Here is a 19,007-nt window from a genome sequence, read left to right as displayed (position 1 = left end):
TGACTGGAGTTGTCCTGCTTGTGTGTATAAATCGGGAGTGGCTTTATTGGAACCAAAGGAGTCAGACTGGAGTAAGTCTGAGGTAGTCGAGAAAACATTTGGGTTTGATATTCAGCACATCAGTGTAGTTCCATTGACTTTGGTGGCACTAAATCAATTTGCAGCATCTTTGGAACTGAGCTACTGCCTCCAATGGAGCTGTATCTCCATTGCCACCAGCTGGGGACTGGGTCCACTGTCTTATAAACCACCATTTGTGGCCTAACCACTAGAGGGGGACTAGAAGCCAGACTGTGTTAGCCTGGCTCACATGCACATTCAGGTGTGAGAGATGGAGAGACTGGCTAGAAATTATGGGGAGGTTTCTAACTACCAGTAGGACAAACTTCTGGAGCAGCCTCCCAATAGCAGTTGTGGACGGCAAATGACTGAATTACTTTTAAGAGCGACCTGGACGCATGTCAGAGTGCAATTGTATGACTGAGTGGGATAGTATGACTGAGTCGCTTGTGATGCTGGGGGGCAGGACTCAGCAACCCTTTGGGTCACTTGCGGTGTATGTCTTAAGTCCCTAAAAGCTCGTTCTTCGGGGTTCTGTCTGGCCACTTGCAGGGGTCAGGAAGGGATTTCTCGTCCTCCAGTGTATTCTGGAAGGTTTTTTTTTCTTTTTTATTGGGGTCCATTTATTCTTTTACTTAGAGAATGTCTGGATCGGCCAATGTACATGGCAGAGGGGCATTGCTGGTACATGATGGCATATATCACATTGGTAGATGTTGTAACTGTTCCAACTATTACAGCTACTCCAAGTTGTAACTCTTATCCCCATTGTAGGGATGACAACTGAGGAATGGAGTGGTGAAGGGACTGAACAGAGTCAGAGGAATAGTTGGGATCAAATCTCAGGACACCTTAGACCATAGCTTTTTAATAATTAATTAATTAATTAATTGTCTGAGAGTTGAACCTGGTATGAGAGGCCAATTACATTGCTCTACAGCCAAAATACTTCTGAAATAAATGTAGTCCAACTTTACTAATTCTGGGTCACTGAGAACAAAAATGATGTTTAAAATTGCTGATTGGCTCTAGTTTTCAAGATATCCTATTGGGTCAGTATATACGATCCTTGACTTGGGAATGGCGGAGGATAAGTGAGTTATAAAGGGAAGGGATCTCAATTTAAACCAGAAATGACTAAAATACATCTTTGACTGGATCTATGAATAAATCGATGACTGGGTTTGGACAGTACTTGCTTTTTAGGCAAAACAATGAATGATACAATCTGAAGCTGGTATTGCATCATACATGATATGAATTGCATCATGTTATTCCTAGAAGTCATGGATGATGCAATCATAACGAAGCTTACATCACTCTGCTGAACAAATTGCCCTATATCAGCTCTAGAAATCATACAATGTCGTGCTCTCTTATTTGTCAGTGTTTGATTTTGCAAAGGGACCCATTTCTGTTTAGCCAAAGTGAGCAGAGATGCCTCATACTTATGTGAAGAGTGCAGATAACTTCTGTTATGTTTGTGGTGAAGTGGCTTTTGCATCACAAAAGAGCAGTATAACCACTATGACTAAGAAAGCCTATCACCTTTCTTTTGGCTGCAAAATTCGAGATCAGGACAAGAGGTGAGCCCCACACATATGTTGCAACACTTGTGAAACAAATCTTGGCCAGTGGTTGAAAAGGAAAAGGAAATCTATGCCTTTTGCAGTGCCAAGGATTTGGAGAGAGCCAACAGATCCTCCCAGCAATTGTTACTTCTGCATGGTGCCTCCAGTTGGGAAAGGTGTGTCAAAGAAGAAAAAGTGGCCTGTGCATTATCCAAACATTCCATCAGCTATACGCCCAGTACCCCACGGAGAAGGACTGCCGGTTCCTGATGCACCAGAATCATTCTCACTTGAGTTAGACGAGGAAGAGGATGAAACTTCTGGTCTGAACCATCAATGTCACAGGACTCACATTTTCTCCCATCCTCCTCCTCTGAACCACACCTTGTAACACAAGGTGAACTGAATGACCTTGTCAGGGATTTGGAAGTACCCAAGAGTAAGGCAGAGCTGTTGGGCTCCATACTACAGCAGTGGAATCTCCTGGCAGACTATCAGGGCAAATGGAGCCCATCAATGCTTGCAGACTATTTCTGGACAGTGACAAAAGATGCTCCATTTAATGAATACAAGAGACAAGCCAAGAAGCTCCGAGTAGACACTGAATAGGACTAACCTATGTACATAATATTTTTTTGCCTTTTGTTTCATAATAAATTTTATTTATATAACCTTTTTGCTGATTTTTAAAGTGTTACATAAACAGGACAGGTGAAATATTATCATGTAAAGCAACCATAAACACATGAAAAGATCTAGGTTTACAATTTATGATTAAAACTCTACTATCTACACCATATATATAGACATAAAATGTAAAAACTTAAACATCTTAGAAACAGTAGCCAATCAGTTGTTTTAATTGTCATATTTGAATTCAGCACATCAAAATACATAATAAATAGCACATTTTATCTCTGAAGCAGACAACTTCTCAAAAATTGTAGACCAGTGTTATATTAGGTAAGACACAATCTCCATCCCAGGGACAGGCAAAGGGTAGAAGGGAAAAGACAGCCCTAGGAAGTTTAGACTTGAAATTAGATGAAGGTTTCTAACCATTAGAAGAGTAAAGTTCTGGAACAGCCTTCCAAGGGGAGTAGTGGGGGCAAAAGACATATCTGGCTTTAAGATTAAGCTTAATAAGTTTATGGAAGGGATGGTATGATGGGATAGCCTAATTTTGGCAATTGATCTTTGATTATCAGCAGATAAGTATGCCCAGTGGTCTGTGATGGGATGTTGGACGGGATGGGATCTGAGTTACTGCAGAGAATTCTTTTCTGAGTGCTGGCTGGTGAGTCTTGCCCACTTGCTCAGGGTTAACTGATAGCCATATTTGCGGCGGGAGGGAATTTTCCTCTGGGGCAGATTGGCAGAGGCCCTGGAGGTTTTTCGCCTTCCTCTGCAGCGTGGGGCATGGGTCACTTGCTGGTGGATTCTCTGCAGCTTGAGGTCTTCAAAACACAATTTCAAGACTTCAATTTTTGAACTCAGACATAGGTTAGGGGTTTGTTATAGAAGTGGATGGGTAGGGTTCTGTGGCCTGCTTTGTGCAGGAGGTCGGACTAGATGATCACATTGATCCCTTCTGACCCTAGAATCTATGAGTCTATGAGCCCCAGAGAAGGACTTTCCCAAGGAAACACAGCAGGTCAACAGCAGGGTGAGGAATTGATGACAGACATCTGGAGTACAGTCCTGTGTGCCCGCAGTGTTTGCCTCACAATCTTTCCTCTAGACCCTGCTGCCTCATTGTACTTGTGATTATTTTAGTTTCTGGAAACTCTTCGGGGAAGTAGAGGACAAGAGAAATTAATTGTTGCCTCTGGGCTGTTGAGGGCTCCAGGCAGTGAGTCTCACAAGCCCTTAGAAAACAGACATGGATAAATCACCTTCCTGCAGCACCAGCCTTTTTGACACACAGCTCATCTGCAGACAGCACAGATCTCAGTGTACTTCCAGCAGCTCAGCCTCAGTGTGGTTAGGGAACAGCCCTTCATAGTACAGTGATAAGGCCATTAGATAGAGAAATTGGTGGCTAGAGCAGTGTGTATGGGGCTACAGAGAGAGGGGGATACCAATTGCAGTGTGTAGCTGGAGGAGAAAAGACATCTCAGTCTGAGAGGATTCCATATTGACTAGCACCATAAGTTTGCTCTTGCAATTAAATATATTTGGGAGTTACACAGTGGCACTCTAAGGACAAAATTGTAAGTGATAACAGATTTTTTTTTCATTGTTTCACTCTTAGCTCAATTTAGGCATTGGAAACTCAGGCAGTCCAAAGAATTTACCTTCAGAAAGAGAGGGCAGAATATCTGTGCCTCAGTTTCCTTCTATTGGGAGTGGGGAAATTTTATAAATTGAGACACATTGTTTTAGAATGGATTAAGGAGTTTACATTAAAGTAGTCCACAAATTGTGACAAACACTATCAGCTCACTGCTACTTTTCTCTCTGTATATATTAGTTTGTTGTTATCGCTGTTTGTCTGTCTGTTTGTGCTTTTCTCTCTCAATTAGTTTTATACTTCTCTACCTATTAGTTTTTGTTAGTTCTGTATTTCTCTCACACTTTCTATATCTGTTCTTTTCTTAATTGTGTCTCTCTATTAGTTGGTTGATCTATCAATCTATCTATCTATCCACCTATCTATCATCAATTTGTGTCTAGTTCTCAGTTTATTTTTACTTCTGTCTATTTAAAGGCTGCAAGGGAAGTTGAATCAAGTGGGTTAGAGTAGCGGTGACTAGGAGCCAGGATTCTTGGGTTCTATCCCCAGCCCTGGAAAGGGGTTGGGGGCTAGTTGGTAAAAGAAACAAACCCAAGCATCCTGAGTTTTATGTGTGGCTTTGTGTGGAAATTCAGTCCAGTGTGTAGAGGACAGGAACCAGATCTAGGGGTTCTATTTCTGTCTCTCATAAGGACTCTGGGATGGGTATCCCTCACAACTTGAAGCTGAGTGGTTAGGGCACTCTGCTGGCTTGTGACAAACTCAGGTTCAATCCCTCTGTCTGACTGATGAGGAGAAGGGGTTTGAATTCCCACTTTACAGGAGGGTAACTGAGCCACTAGGCCAGGGGTAGGCAACCTACTGGCATGCGTGCCAAAGGTGGCACGCAAACTGATTTTCAGGGGGTCCTGGCCACCGGTCCAGGGAGCTCTGCATTTTAATTTAATTTTAAATGAAGCTTCTTAAAAAATTTGAAAACCCTATTTACTTTACATACAGCAATAGTTTAGTTATATATTACAGACATAGAAAGAGACCTTCTAAAAACGTTAAAATGTATTACTGGCATGCGAAATCTTAAATTAGGGTGAATAAATGAAGGCTTAGCACAGCACTTCTGAAAGCTGCTGACCCCTGCGCTAGGCTATGGCCTGTTCTGAAATCAGACTGTCTCAGTCTCTCCTGTTGAAGCTGCTCCACTTTTTATAAATAATTAGTCACTGGAGCAGGGACTTAAACTCTTCCAGACAACAGGTGAGTGCCCCAAGTACCACGCTGGAGAATCAGTCTCACTAGCGTTTGTTAGCCCAATGACTCTCTATTGTCACTCGCAGCAGTCTTTGCTGATGGCAATGGAGAGTCACTGGGACAGAGGATGAGATACAGTCTGATGAAGTCGTTAGAGGAGGGAACTGGGAGTCATTACAGTCACTTTTGTTCCCAGCTCTGGGAGCGAGTTGAGTCCAGTGGGTAGAGCCAGAACTCCTGGCCAGGATTTTCAGCTCCGGGAGGGGTGTTGGATTTACTGGGTTAGTACAGGGAGCGAACTGGGAGTCAGGACTCCTGGGTTCTTTTCCAAGCTCTGGGAGGGAGTTTAGTTGAGTGGTTAGAGAAGCAGAAGGGAACCAGAACGTCTGTCTCTCACAGCGAGAGTGGAAATCTGGCTAGAACAGTGGGTAGAGCATAAGAGCTCCTGGGCTGTATTCCTAACTCGAGTTTACTGTGTAATTATGACTGGGTTGGGTCACCTCCATGTGAAATGCTGCTCCAGGTTAGAGGAGTATAAAGTGGGAGTAATTCCATGGCATGCAATGAAATTACTCACATTTGCAGCAGTGCCCCTGACAGCAGAATATGGCCAGCCAGACCCCCAATGCCCCTCAATAAACTGAGGGTAGTAACATTTATACATTGTTATCTGTAGTTCGCCCACATCTGAGTGACAGAGGTATACAAACACCTTGAAAGCAATTGTTCCTAATTTTTCTCTCCATCACCCTCATGTAAATTAGGAGTAACTGCACTGGAGTCCATTGAGCTGATTCTACTTTCTCTCACCCCAGTGTAAATCAGGAGTAACTCCACTGGAGTCAGTGGGGCTGTTTTCCCCATCCTGAGAAAGAAAATGTCCAACCGAACCACCGTGACTGAGTTCCTTCTGCTGGGATTCTCTGAAGTTTGGGAGCTGCAGATTTTGCACTTTGTGGTGTTTCTAGTGATTTACCTGACAGCCCTGGTGGGGAATCTTCTCAACTTCATGGTTATAGTCTTTGACCACAACCTTCACACCCCCATGTACTTCTTCCTTTTGAATCTGTCCATTGTAGACCTTGGCTCCATCTCTGTCACCATCCCCAAATCCATGGCCAATTCCCTCATGAACACCAAGTCCATTTCCTATGCTGGATGTGTTACTCAAGTCTTTTTCCTCATCTTCTTGCTGGTAGCAGATTATACCCTTCTTACCGTCATGGCGTATGACCGATATGTCACCATCTGCCAACCACTGCACTATGAGACAATGATGAACAGCAGAGCTTGTGTCCAAATGGCAGTTGGTGCCTGGATCAGTGGGATTCTCTACTCTATGCTACACACTGGGAACATGTTTGCATTGAACTTCTGTGGAGGCAACATGGTGGATCAGTTCTTCTGTGAGATCCCCCAGCTACTCAGGCTCACCTGCTCTGACTCATATATGAGTGAAGTTGGGGTTATTGCCTTTAGTATATGTTTCGTCTTAGGCTGCTTTATTTTTATCACTGTGTCGTATGTTCAGATCTTCAAATCAGTGTTGAGAATCCCCTTTGAGCAAGGCCGGCATAAAGCCTTTTCCACCTGCCTTCCTCACCTCACTGTGGTCTCCTTGTTTGTTTGCACTGGCGTTTTTGCCTACCTGAAACCCACCTCCAGCTCCCCATCTGCTCTGGATCTTGTGATGGCTATTCTTTATTCTGTATTGCAACCAATCATGAATCCAATTATCTACAGCATGAGGAACAAGGAGATAAAAGCTGCCCTGAGGAGACTGACTGGGTGTAGGTAATTCACCAAGAATTAATTTTCTGTCTTTATCTAATAAAAGTTTGCTTATGTAGTATTTGTTCATTAATGTAGGTTATTTCCATGACCAAACAGCTTGCACACAACCAGGTCTGATTCTGATCTCAGTTGCACCAATGCAAATCCAGATTAACTCCACTGATATCACTGCTGCTGGGGTGATTTTCACTAGTGGAAAATCTGGTCCAGTTGTGAGGTTAAATGGGTGTAAATTGTGTGCGCAAAAGGAATCAGACTTTCATTGTGTGTGAAAACAATACCCGTTAAACTGCTCAGCCACTTGCATGTGTTCCATGGTCACTGAAAACAATGATTGGAGTTGTCTTGCTTGTGTGTATAAATCAGGAGTGGCTTCACTGGAACCTGAGGAGTCAGACTGGTGTAACACTGGGGTAGATGAGAGAAGACATTTGGGGTTGATCCTCAACACATCCGTGTAATTCCAGTGACTCTGGTGGCACTAAAGAAATTTTCAGCATCTGTGGATCTGAGCTACTGCTTCCAATGGAACTGTATATCCATTCCCATCAGCTGGCAACTGGGCCCACTGTCTTATAAACCACCATTTGTGGCCTAACCATTCAAGGGGGACAAAGAGCCAGACTGTATCATCCTGTCTTTCATGTACATTTGGTTGTGTGAGTGATGAAGAGACTGGCTAGAAATTACAGGAAGGTTTCTATCCACCAGTGAGGCGAGGTTCTGGAGCAGCCTCCAAATAGAAGTTGTAGCGGGCAAGTGACCACATTCATTTTAAGAGAGAGCTGGACATATGTCTGACTGAGATTGTATGACGGGTCTGCTTGTGATGGTGGAGGGTAGGGCTCAGCAACACTGGGTTCCACTTGCAGCATATGTCTTATCAGGAAGGGATTCTTCCCTCCAACCCAGTGTATTCTGGGAGGTTTTTTTTTTTAATCTCTGAAGCATTGGGTGGAATGTGCCAGGGCTCTGAGGTGGCACTGAACATTATCTCTCTCTCTCTTGTGTGGTTGGCTGGCTGGTTCATGCCAACATGATCAGCATCTAACTGATCATCATGTGGTGGTCAGGAAGGAATTTTTCCCTCGGTTAGATTGACAGGGACCTTGGGGGGGTTCGCTTTCCTCTCCAGCATGTGGTGCGGATAATCTGCCATGATTTTCTGGGTGTATTTCAATCATTTCCCTGCCATTGACAGATGCTGCTATGTTTTTAGCTGAGTTAAACAATCTGCCAATGGCTTGGAAAAATGTTGCCCAACTCTGCCCTCAACTAGGTTGGCCACTGATGCATTCCTAGAATACCGGACATTCTAGTACTTCTTGGAAAGCTGTGGCCCCATCCACCGGTGTGACCATGCATGCCTCCCTAGTCCATGATACTGGACAAAACCACATCTGGTTTTCACTCAGTACCAGACAGGGGACAAGCCTACAAAGAGGGGACTTGTGAAGGCCTGATGTAGATGAAAATGGAGGTGCTGTAGCCAATGGTAACCACAGTGAAATGAGATGCACAGGTGGAGATAGCTTGCTCCCTGCCCTTGGTAGATGGGATACAGATGATGGTGCGGATAATATACATGTAGGAGATGACCAGCAGCAGCAGGGAGTCTAGCTACACAGACAGCGAGATGATGAAGTTGATTAATTTCACCAGCCGGATAACTGCACAGGTGAGGTATAAAAAGTGGGATGGTAGCAGAAGAAATGGTTGATGATGTTGAGGCCACAGCAGGGCAATTCAAGTTTGATTATGGTAGGGACCAAGATGGAGAAGAATCCCCGCATCCATGATCCCATCACCAACCAGATGCAGACCTTTCTATTCATGATAGTGCTATAGCTCAGTGGGTAACATATGGACACATATTGATCACAGGACATCATGGCCAACCAGACATTCTCTGAAATGCCCAGCAGGAAATAGAAGTAAGACTGAGCCAGGCAGCCATAAAAGGAGATGGTATTCCTCTGATAGGAAGTCCTCCAGCCTAGGTTTCTTGGCTAGAACATTCTCCTTTCAGCAGCTATGGGGCTGAGTGAGTCAGAAACAGCTTTGAACCAGCTCCTCCTTTTGCCATGCACATTCACAGTGCAATCCGTTTGGCGTGACTCCAACCACTTCAAAGGCTGATGCGCCTAACTGAGAACTAAACACTGTGGTTGATAACGCTGCCACTTTATTTCCCCCGAGGGCGAGTAGGTGGACTGAACTCTACCGAGCTTTGGAGTCCCTGGTGTGAGGATCTGAGCCCCGGTTTGATCTCTTGCCGTGCACAATAAATCAGCACCCAAATGTACCAACGGTAAGAAAAGTTAGAAATACTTCACTGCAGTCAACTGATTTCCCTCTCACTCATCCTGGTGTAAATCAGGAATAACTCCACTGGAGTCAATAGGGCTGATTTCCCAGTCATTCATCTCAAGGTAAGTCCATGGTGTTACAGTGGTGTATGTTTGGTTTCAGAGAGAGGAGATTCAGGCCCTTTGACTCCAACCTCTGCCACATCCTCAACCCCTGAATGTTCTTACTCTAGTCCCTGGGTGTCTTCTTCTCTCTGCCTCACATAGCTCAAACCTCCAAACAAAACCCCCAGCCCCTAATCCCCTTCCTCCCCTCTCACAACCCTCCACCTCACAAATGCTCCTGGGCCCTGTTCTCTGAAATTCCCCCTCCCATGGCCCAGAACCAATTCTCCACCCAGAGTTCCTGACTCAGTTTCCTCAGAGAGGTAACTGGTCCTAACCTTTTTCTGCCTATCTGTTACTATCAACTGCTTTAACAGTGGCTGTTAACCTCAAGAAATGCTTTTGATTCAAATAAAGGTTTGATCTGACCCAAGTATGTTGGCCACAATGTGCTGTAGAAAACCCTACAGTTCCCCCCGTACCTCATGTGGAGAAGATCCGTGAAGTTGGGTCTTCCACACTATAAAAGAGAGCCCTAATCTTTGGATTATGGGATGGTTTGGTGTAGGGCTCTTTCTCAGTCTTTGATGTTGAAGCTGCTCCACTATGTATAAATAATAAACAGAGACATGAACTTAGCTCTTCTACATCCTAGGTGAATGCTCAAAACACTAGGCTTTAGAGTCATCCTCATGATCTTGTCCCTGGCCCAATGATTATTCATTGTCATTCATAGTGGCAATTCTTAGCCTATCTCACTTGCAGAGTCTGATCCAGTAGGAGTGTTCTGAAGTAGCCCAACTCCACAAAGGGGACAGCAGGGGACCTTTAGCTCAATTGTTAGGGTGCTCACCTGGGATGTGAGATGCCCTGGTTCAGATTTCCTCTCCGGGTCTCTAACATCCCAGGTGAGTGTCCTAACAAGTGGGCTAAAACTATAAAGCATTGCTCCTTCTCCCCTGGGGCATGTCTTGCAAAAAATGACATAGGTGCTTACCTCCAGCCCAGATTTAGGAGGTGAACTCCCTGAGAGGGGCAGACTTAGGATACATCCCTCTCATCAGCATCTGGCTTTGGCTAATTTAAGCATCTCCCTGCCTAGCAAGATGGCTTTTGTGGATCCCATTCTTCGGTTCCTGTGTCTTCCCATTCATTGTATAGGGATCCTGGGTGCCTAATCAGGACTTGTGGATTCCATTGGCTGTCTTGGTGTCCTAAAATTAGGTGTTGCCACACATTGCAATGCCTTAGTCTGTTTGTGGATCTGGGCCTTGGCCACCCAGTGAAAACCAGAAACAAGAGGTTAGTAACATAGGATCCCTCATCCCCCATGTGTGTCGTTACCCTGAGTTACAAGTTATGAGTCGAGTTGGCAGAATTGATTTCTTAAAAAAGAGTAATTTTGAGCAATATTATTGATGTTTATTTTTAAGCCCCCCTCCCCCAATTTTTATTGATTTACGATTTTAGAGTTTTTCAGAATCAGTGGTTTTAAGCTCCCCCCCCATCACCACAATGTTTATCTTTTTAAATTTTCACAGTTGCAGGAAATTATGGTGGAGGGGATCATACAATAATTATTTAATGACAGTAGATGCTGACTTTCAAAAAGTTAAAGCTATACAAGATGTTATAATACACATTGTCAACATCACATGTGAAAATATACAAAGTAAGTGTCCTTAAATCAAACTGTAATCAGTTCTCAGGTAGCATTTTTCTTACTTTGTCTATCTGTCAGTTTTGATTATCGATGGCAATATTTTTTCATTGGTTTGTGGGTGTTTGGTGAAATCGACATTTATTAATATCCACCAATAAAAATTGAATCCCTCCTAGCCTATTTATGAGGGAAATCCTCCTTCCTCCCTCCACTGTTTTGTGTGGATTTCGGCATGCTCAGAACCCATCTACCAGTTCAAGTTCCACAGGAGAAAGAAGTGCAGCAATGCCTATGTTCACCTGGTTTGAGAATTCGGCTGGGACTCAGACTTGAGAGGCAACAAGGCATCTCAAGTGAGGTAGCAGTGTGCATTCCTAGAAGCAGAAACATAAGAACTTAGGGGACTTTTGCAGCAAAACTTTTTTAGGCATTGAGTGAATTAAGGTACTGACAGGGTTAGGCAACAGCTAAGTGGGGGCTTTGAGGATCTCAGTGCTGCCTAAATTTTGAACGTAGGTGTCTAAAGTACTAGTGTTGTATTAATTAAGATGGAATATGTGGGCCCAAAAAGTCAAAGGTGTTACCATAACCCTGTCACTGTCCAACATCAAACAATGTTAAACAAGGTTCAGGGTTTGATACACAGGCCTCAGCCTGCTTAATCCCATGGCAAACACACCATTAAAATCCTTTTAACCTTTTATTAAAGATAAAGAAAAGAAGAAAGCACAGTTAAAGCATTTGAAAGGTAAGGTATTAAATAAGGTTTTCATGTTAACAACCTCCCTTGCTCCCTGTCCCTTTAGCTGAAGAGAGTTTTAGAAAGGAAAAAAAAACCAACTACACTCATCTTTCTGTCTCTTAGATGGCATCAAAGATGGTAAAAACTATCCTTTGGAGGGAAAGTGAAGAAATTAGTTGAGATGGGCTGGAGCTGTTATTGTTAAAGTCCCTCCAATCCTATTTCATTTGAAGCAGTGGTTGGGAATTAACCTGTATAACATTTATTAGTGAATTTTCCATAGTTAATTCCCAAGCAGGCAAAAATGATGGGCCCAATTCTCACAGCAGTAGTTAGGCACCTAAATGCTTTTCTGGATCTGGGTCTTAGTGCCAAAGGACCTGCCCTGAGCAAATGGAATACATATAATTAGAAGTGAGCATCTCCTGTTTCCCAGACCAGTGCATAACCCACTGGACTATGCTGCGTACCAAAGAAGTGTAAAGAACACAATAATTATATGGTAGGAGGCACATGAAATGAATTAAATTGCACATTAAAGGTCTCTGCCATCACAAGTGAGTCTATGACATATGGGCAAAGGCTAAAACATTCTGAAAGGTACCAGTAGTTGGGTTCACAGATGATAACCTAGTTAAAATTTATTGGAAAGTGTCATGATTTTATATCTTTCCATGTACATCTAAAAAAGTGGTTCTGGGTTTCTCCAGTGAGTGGATCCCCTGGGGTACCTATGATCATTAAAACTAATCAGCCTCACCCAGTTGAGGCAGACCTACTTCACAGAGAATGGCAAGTAGATTGTGAGACCAGAAGAAATAGAATCAACATATGAAAGTACAATTCGCTTAAATATGACAATACCCTCTGGACAAGTCAAAAGACCCTGATGTTGCAGGTGCTGTTTGAGGGCTTCTCACGGCTTGACATGAAGGGAAAAATCAGAATGATTATTACTTTTCAGTCTTTGAAGAAGTTCAGAATAAACTACTTTAGTATTTAATCCAAAAGAGCAGGGACTAGAATTTAAAAAATTACTCTACAAGAATTTGTTTTACAGTAGTCGGTGATGACTGAGGCACAGGGCTCAATCTGTGTGTAGCCGGTTTGGCCTTATGGTATCTTCCTAACATCACAGATCTAGACTAACATGAGGAGCTGTTCTGCTCCTCTTTCTGTTTATTTATTTCTTTTTCTTGTTTTTCTTTTCCCTCTTCTCTTTCCTTTTTTAAATATCTTTTACCTCCTTTTCGATAACTTCTTTTCTTATATTTTCATTTTCCCTTTCTCCTTTCTCTCCTTTCTTTTCTTTCATAAATCTTCTTTAACTCTTTTTTGTTTTTTCTTTTCTTCTTTTTTTTTTTTTGGTTCCTACATTTTTCTCCTTTCCTTTTTATTCTCTTTCTTCATTTCTCTCGTTTCCTTTTCACGCTCTTCTTTCCTTTATTGCTTTTCTCTTTTCCTTTATTTTAATTTTACTTCTCTTTCTTTTAGACTCATAGACTTAAGGTCAGAAGGGACCATTATGGTCATCTAGTCTGACTTCCTGCACAATGCAAGCCACAGAATCTCACCCACTCACTGCTATTACTTTTTTTTCTTTCCTTATTTTTAAGGCTAATCCAAATATTTCTATCAAAAATGTTTTTTGACAAAAAAATGGGTTTTCAATTAAACTAAACCCTTTGTGGTAAGTGTCTGCTTTCTGTGGACAATTTTTGACTTTTCATTAAGAAAACAAAAACCAGAAATTTTGAAGAGTTTTCAGCTGAAAACTTTTCTTTTTTCTTCCTCTCTCTTCCCCACACTGAAAAAAATAAAAAATTTGCCCAGGGAAACAATTCCATCCAGCTCTGCTCTTCTTTATTTTGGGGGCTTTTCTCTCCTCCACTTTTCTTTCCGCTTCTGTTTGTCATTTGTTTCCTCTTCTCATTGTCTTCCCTTCCCTGCTCACATTGACTTGTTGTTCTTCCCATCTCACCCATTGCCCACAGGGTAAATTTTTATTTGAGGTATTGTTCTTTTGTCTTCTTCACTTTTCTTGTTTCATCCTTGCTTTCCTCCTCTACAGTTTATCATTTTTTTCCTCCTTATCTCTCTTCCTTTTCCTTTTATGTTCTCTTCTGATCTTTTCTTTCCTCTTGTCTACTCTTCTGTTTTTCTACTTTTCTTTTCTCCTGTTCATCTGACACATTGTTCCCTATTCCCTCCATCCTCCCTCTACCCCTGACAGATAGATCCAATGTAGCCATGCGAAACCAAACCACCATAACCAAATTCATCCTCATTGGCTTCCTCTACCTCCGCCATCTGGAATTCCTAATTGCTGTTGGCTTCCTGGCCTCTTACTTGCTTATCTTGTCTGCCAATATCATGATCATTGCCATCATCCACTCAGACCGTCACCTCCATAGCCCCATGAACTTCTTCCTCTGGAACCTCTCCTGTTTGGAGATCCTTTTTACATCTTCTGTCCTACCCAAGGTGATTGCCAGCTTTCTGACAGGTGACAGGTCCATCTCCTACCTGGCTTGTATCACTCAGTGCTACTTCTACTCCCTTCTGGACTGCAGTGAGTTTGTCCTGCTGGCCATTATGTCCTATAACTGCTATGTGGCCATCTGCAACCCACTGTGCTACACCATGGTCATGAATGCTAAGCTCTGCTTCCAGCTCGTGGTGGGGTCGTGGGCAACGGGGTTCCTGGCCACCATCATCCCCACCATCCTGGTCTTCACCCTGCTCTTCTGCAATGCCAACCAGATTGACCACTTCTTCTGCGACGGCTTGGCCTTGGTCAAGCTGTCCTGTGTGGACACGAGCTTTGTGGAGCTGCTGAGTTTCATGACCTCCTCCGCCATCCTGCTGGGCTTCTTGATCCTGACAGTGGTGTCCTGCACTTATATTGTTGCCACCATCTTCAGGACAACATCCCACTCAGGACTCAACAAGGCTTTCTCCACCTGCTCCTCCCACTTCATCATCATCACCATGGGCTATGGCAGCTGCATCTTCATGTATGTCCAGCCTTCGGGCAGCGACATCTCGCTCAACAAGCTGGTGGCCCTGCTCAACACAGTGGTGACCCCTCTCATGAGCCCCTTCATCTTCAGCATGAGGAACCAGCAGATGAAAGATTCCGTGAGGGCAGCCTTGAAGAGAAGCATGAACTTTTCAAGGAAGCATATTAATTTCTGAATGGGTTTTGTGAGGGGAAAAGAAGGGGAAATTAAACAAGAGTAATAGTTATAGTACTCTTCTAAGTTATAGTACTCTCCTAAGAAGTGGTAGTTCTCTGTTCAAATCCTTTTTCTCCTAAGGCAGAGGGCGAAATTGAAGCTGGATCTTTTGCCTCCTAGTTGAGTACCCAAATGGCTGAGCTAAGAGTCATGAATCAGGCATCCTTCTCACTCCCCAGGCCTCTTGCGAAAAACATCTTTGGTGCCTTACCCCAGGAAAGTGTTCACAGTTGACAGATAGGCACCTCCTTGGAATCTCCCATTGGCTAGCCTACATGAGGAACCCCTGAGCATGCTGGCTTTTGTGAATCCCATTTTTAGGTGCCTATCTTTCCCCTTTCATTGTATAGGGAGCCGAGTGCATAAACTGAGGCTTTGTGAAACCCTGTGAATTTCTAGGTACTAAAAGTCAGCTGCTTCAATAATCAGCAATGGAACATCTATGTCCCTTTGTGAATCTAGCCCATGTTGTCTTGGTCTATTACTGGGGATCCTAGCTGATCCTGAAATATGAATAATAAATACTAAAGACTATGAATTAAATGACAGTTATGTAGGAGTGAATATGGGGTACACGTATTGTGTCAGTGTGATGGTGCAATCATGGTGAAATGGACTGTGCATCATTATCTCTCTCAAGCTAACTCAACAAAATATGCGACAAAGAGTCCTGTGGCACCTTATAGACTAACAGACATATTGGAGCATAAGCTTTCGTGGGTGAAAACTCACTTTGTTAGGTGCATGTGAGTATTCACTCATGAAAGCTTATGCTCCAATACGTCTGTTAATCTATAAAATGCCACAGAACTCTTTGTCGCTTTTTACAGATCCAGACTAACATGGCTACCTCTCTGATACTTGTCATTGAAATAAATGACTCATCTATTTACCTATTGACTCTATCTATTCAGGTGGTGATTTTCAAAATAGATTGGGCATGCAAAAGTTGTCAACACTTGACAGACTAGAGGTCAGGATTTTGAACTAGATACTTTCTCAGTTTGGTCTGGGGTTTGAGGGCCCCACTGACCACAAGGCCCCACCAATTGGTTCAGGTTCCCATGGGACCTGCATGGAGCCCTAGACTGAGACCCACAGACAAATGAGAGTGTGGGCAGGATGTAGAAGGTGTCATGGGGGCTGAAGATAAAACCAAACACTCATAATGCATGCCCTGGGAAGCGTGGTTTCAGGAGATATTCACAATTGTGATTTCTGGATTTCAGTGCTGATTCGTCAAGGGGAGAGGAGGAACTACCACCAAAAGTTCCTGCCTGTGCCCCAGAGCAGATGCTCATTAGGTGCAGGACCTACATCATGCCCCATAGCACTGCCCTGATCAAGTCTCTTAGCACTGCCCCCTGACCAACCAGCACTGAGGAGTGAGAACCAGTTTTGACATCTAGAGTGTGAAAAGTTTGACGAGATGGGTGTGAAGAAATTTGTCAAAGTGTACAAGATGTGTATTCCATAACTACATTGACAGCCCACTTGGAATTTCACAAAATTCTAATTGAGGAAGCTCCCAAATGCCATTCAAAGTCAATAGGAGTTGGATGATTGTGAATCTTCGCCTTCATGTTTTAATGGAATCATGTCCCAGAAAAAAGAATCTCTTTCTTTAGTCCTTCCCAGTCTGTTGAAAACTGAGACTTTCTTCAGGGGAATGAAACCAGTCACAGACTCTGTCCACCAGTCTATGGTCATTCGGTCATTTTTGTAGACCTTGATGATATGGCTAAAATATTAAAGGCTGAGACTGTCAGTCACTCAACTCCCCTTGGTTTTGAATTGCATTTTGGGGCCTAAATCCACTAGGATCCTTTGAAAATGCAAGTCTACAACCATGTAGGGAGTGATATCCATGCTCAGATGATCCAAACAGGACAGGGGATCTATTGATCTGCCCATAATAATGGTATAATTGAAAATTTGGTCCCTTCTCTGAAGAGCTGTCAGTTAAAGAAGACAGTTGGCCTCCACAGGAAGGAGGAGAGAGATTATGAAATACATACATACTCAGAACCAGCTCCCTGATGTGCCCTGTTCTCTAAAAATCTTGACTCCCATCTGCCCCCAAGCCGCCCACCCAACATAGTTTAATTGCTACACCCACTCCTCTCCCAGAGCTAGGAATTGAACCCAGAAAAGCTGATGCTCAGCTACCTGCTATAAACAGTCAATCTTCTTGGAACAGACTTCTCTCAGGTCATTGGAGAAGTGTCCTTACTATGTTATTCACAAACATATTTATAAATCAGAGGTTTTATTATTCATATATCACCTCTTCTTAATAATCATGATTGGCGAAAATCACGGTCAAGAAAAGATTGTCTCTAAAGGCTGAGATTGTTGCCATCAGTGTCATAACTTTGTCAATTTCAAAGATCTGATGTCTCAGAGGAAGGTGAAGAAAAATCTTATAAAAAAAGGCAATATTGCAACTCTGCACAGGAGGACAGAGTTCCTCCAGTGACCCATCAAACAGCTCAGGCTATGGCTGAAGTACTGACAGTTCCAGCACACTGTCCCACTAACCTGCTTCAGCCCTGCCTTGGGGAGCCTGCATCCATGTGTCCCAGGCTAGTTCAATGTCCATGACACTTCCATGTCAAATACACTCAAGGCCTGTGCACCACTCAAGGCCTTTGCAGGTTTAGGCCAGGATTTTCAAAGGAGCATAAGGAGATGATTGTCCAGTTTACACTGAAAGTTACCCCCAATGGGAATGACACTGGAGTGAATTTCGCCACTAGCCCTTGGCTGCCGCGATGAACTTACCAAGAAGTTTGCAAATTATTTCCAAGGCTGTTGGTGAATGCATTTTAGACATGGAGACTTGTCTGCTGGGAGCTGGTCTGAAAACCACTGCATACATGTCACATGAGACAACAAGCAGACATCATGTGGTAACAAATTGGAGTCACATCTGCCAGGAGATAGATCTGAACTGGAGATTTAGAAATTAATGGTGGGAAGAGCTGACATCCCTGGAGGATGCTGTCCTTGGCTTTCTGTAGATCTATCACAGCATGGAAACGGCACTGTGAATTTCCCTACACACACTCTCGACCAGTGTGCCTCAACTCTGTCTTTAAAAAGTCACTCTAGGGATAAGAGGGGAGTTAATAACTACCCATGGTCCAGTGAGTTCTCAGCTCCATCCTGAGAGTGCCAACAGGGGGTAGGGGATGGGGGCAATTTGTTCCCAGTTGGATGTTGAGATCATGATGAAGTGAACACCATATCTCCTTAAAGACTAGACAGACCTCACGTCAGTTCTGCCAAGATCTATGCTGTTGAGATCACTGGCAATTAGTGCTAAAAGCTTTTGGCCTACCTATCAGTTATATTTGTTTGTGAGATTTGTAAATACAGTTTATACATCCTTGTTACATGTCCTTCAGGAGCCTGTTCCTGAAAAGCTTATATAAATTGTCTAGGAGCTAAGGTCTCAGACCCTTATTGCAACAAACACATCTTAATCATGTAAATGCTTGGAGAACTGAGAGTTGACCAATATTCTGACCTTGATCAACAAGTACAATTGACATTGCAATTTGGATTGGACCATCTCTGAATTTAATGGTAGTTTCTTTATTGCTGAGTTGATTTCATTGATCAAAGTGCTTACAAATAGAATACAATTAAAAATTCTCTCAGGCACCCATAGTTAGAAAGAACCCTTGGGATTTTATCCCAGTAGTCACTGAACAGTACAGAAAGGATTGATGTCTGAGATTCACTAGCAGAGAAGCTTCTCAGTCAAGATAAGTCAGTTTCAGAAATGATGGAACTGCTCAGAAGTGGGAAGGTTTGACTGTTCAGAGTAAGGTATTTGTGGGACAGTCTGAGGCATTTTCCTTCTTTACTATTATGACCCCAAGTTCATTTTATGAAGCTATCAACACCTAAATTATCTCCAGAATTGAAGGAAAAATAGACAACCTCTTTCACTCTCTCTCTCTCTCTCTCTCTCTCTCTCTCTCTCTCTCTCTCTCTCTCATCTAATCACTCTATCAAATTTACAGAATTGT

The 19,007-nt window shown here is 43.1% G+C and overlaps 2 protein-coding genes and 1 pseudogene across 2 annotated transcripts; 2 read left to right on the top strand and 1 right to left on the bottom strand.

Moving 5' to 3' along the window:
* The first annotated feature begins 5,348 nt into the window (after window positions 1-5,348).
* On the top strand, window positions 5,349-6,989 carry LOC115643842 (olfactory receptor 14A16-like). Its single transcript, XM_030547847.1, has one exon. The coding sequence runs from the start codon at window positions 5,993-5,995 to the stop codon at window positions 6,911-6,913; it is 921 nt and encodes a 306-aa protein (XP_030403707.1). The 5' UTR covers window positions 5,349-5,992; the 3' UTR covers window positions 6,914-6,989.
* Window positions 6,990-7,845: 856 nt separating this feature from the next.
* On the bottom strand, window positions 7,846-10,269 carry LOC115643845 (annotated as a pseudogene).
* A 3,274-nt stretch (window positions 10,270-13,543) lies between these two features.
* On the top strand, window positions 13,544-14,926 carry LOC115643852 (olfactory receptor 6C76-like). Its single transcript, XM_030547852.1, has one exon. It carries the CDS (start codon window positions 13,979-13,981, stop codon window positions 14,924-14,926), a length of 948 nt encoding a protein of 315 aa, XP_030403712.1. The 5' UTR covers window positions 13,544-13,978.
* Window positions 14,927-19,007: the final 4,081 nt, after the last annotated feature.

The sequence above is a fragment of the Gopherus evgoodei genome, unplaced genomic scaffold (genome assembly GCF_007399415.2).
Source record: "Gopherus evgoodei ecotype Sinaloan lineage unplaced genomic scaffold, rGopEvg1_v1.p scaffold_73_arrow_ctg1, whole genome shotgun sequence".
NCBI classification, from domain to species: Eukaryota; Metazoa; Chordata; order Testudines; family Testudinidae; genus Gopherus; species Gopherus evgoodei.
This window is presented reverse-complemented; position numbering and strand designations above follow the sequence as displayed.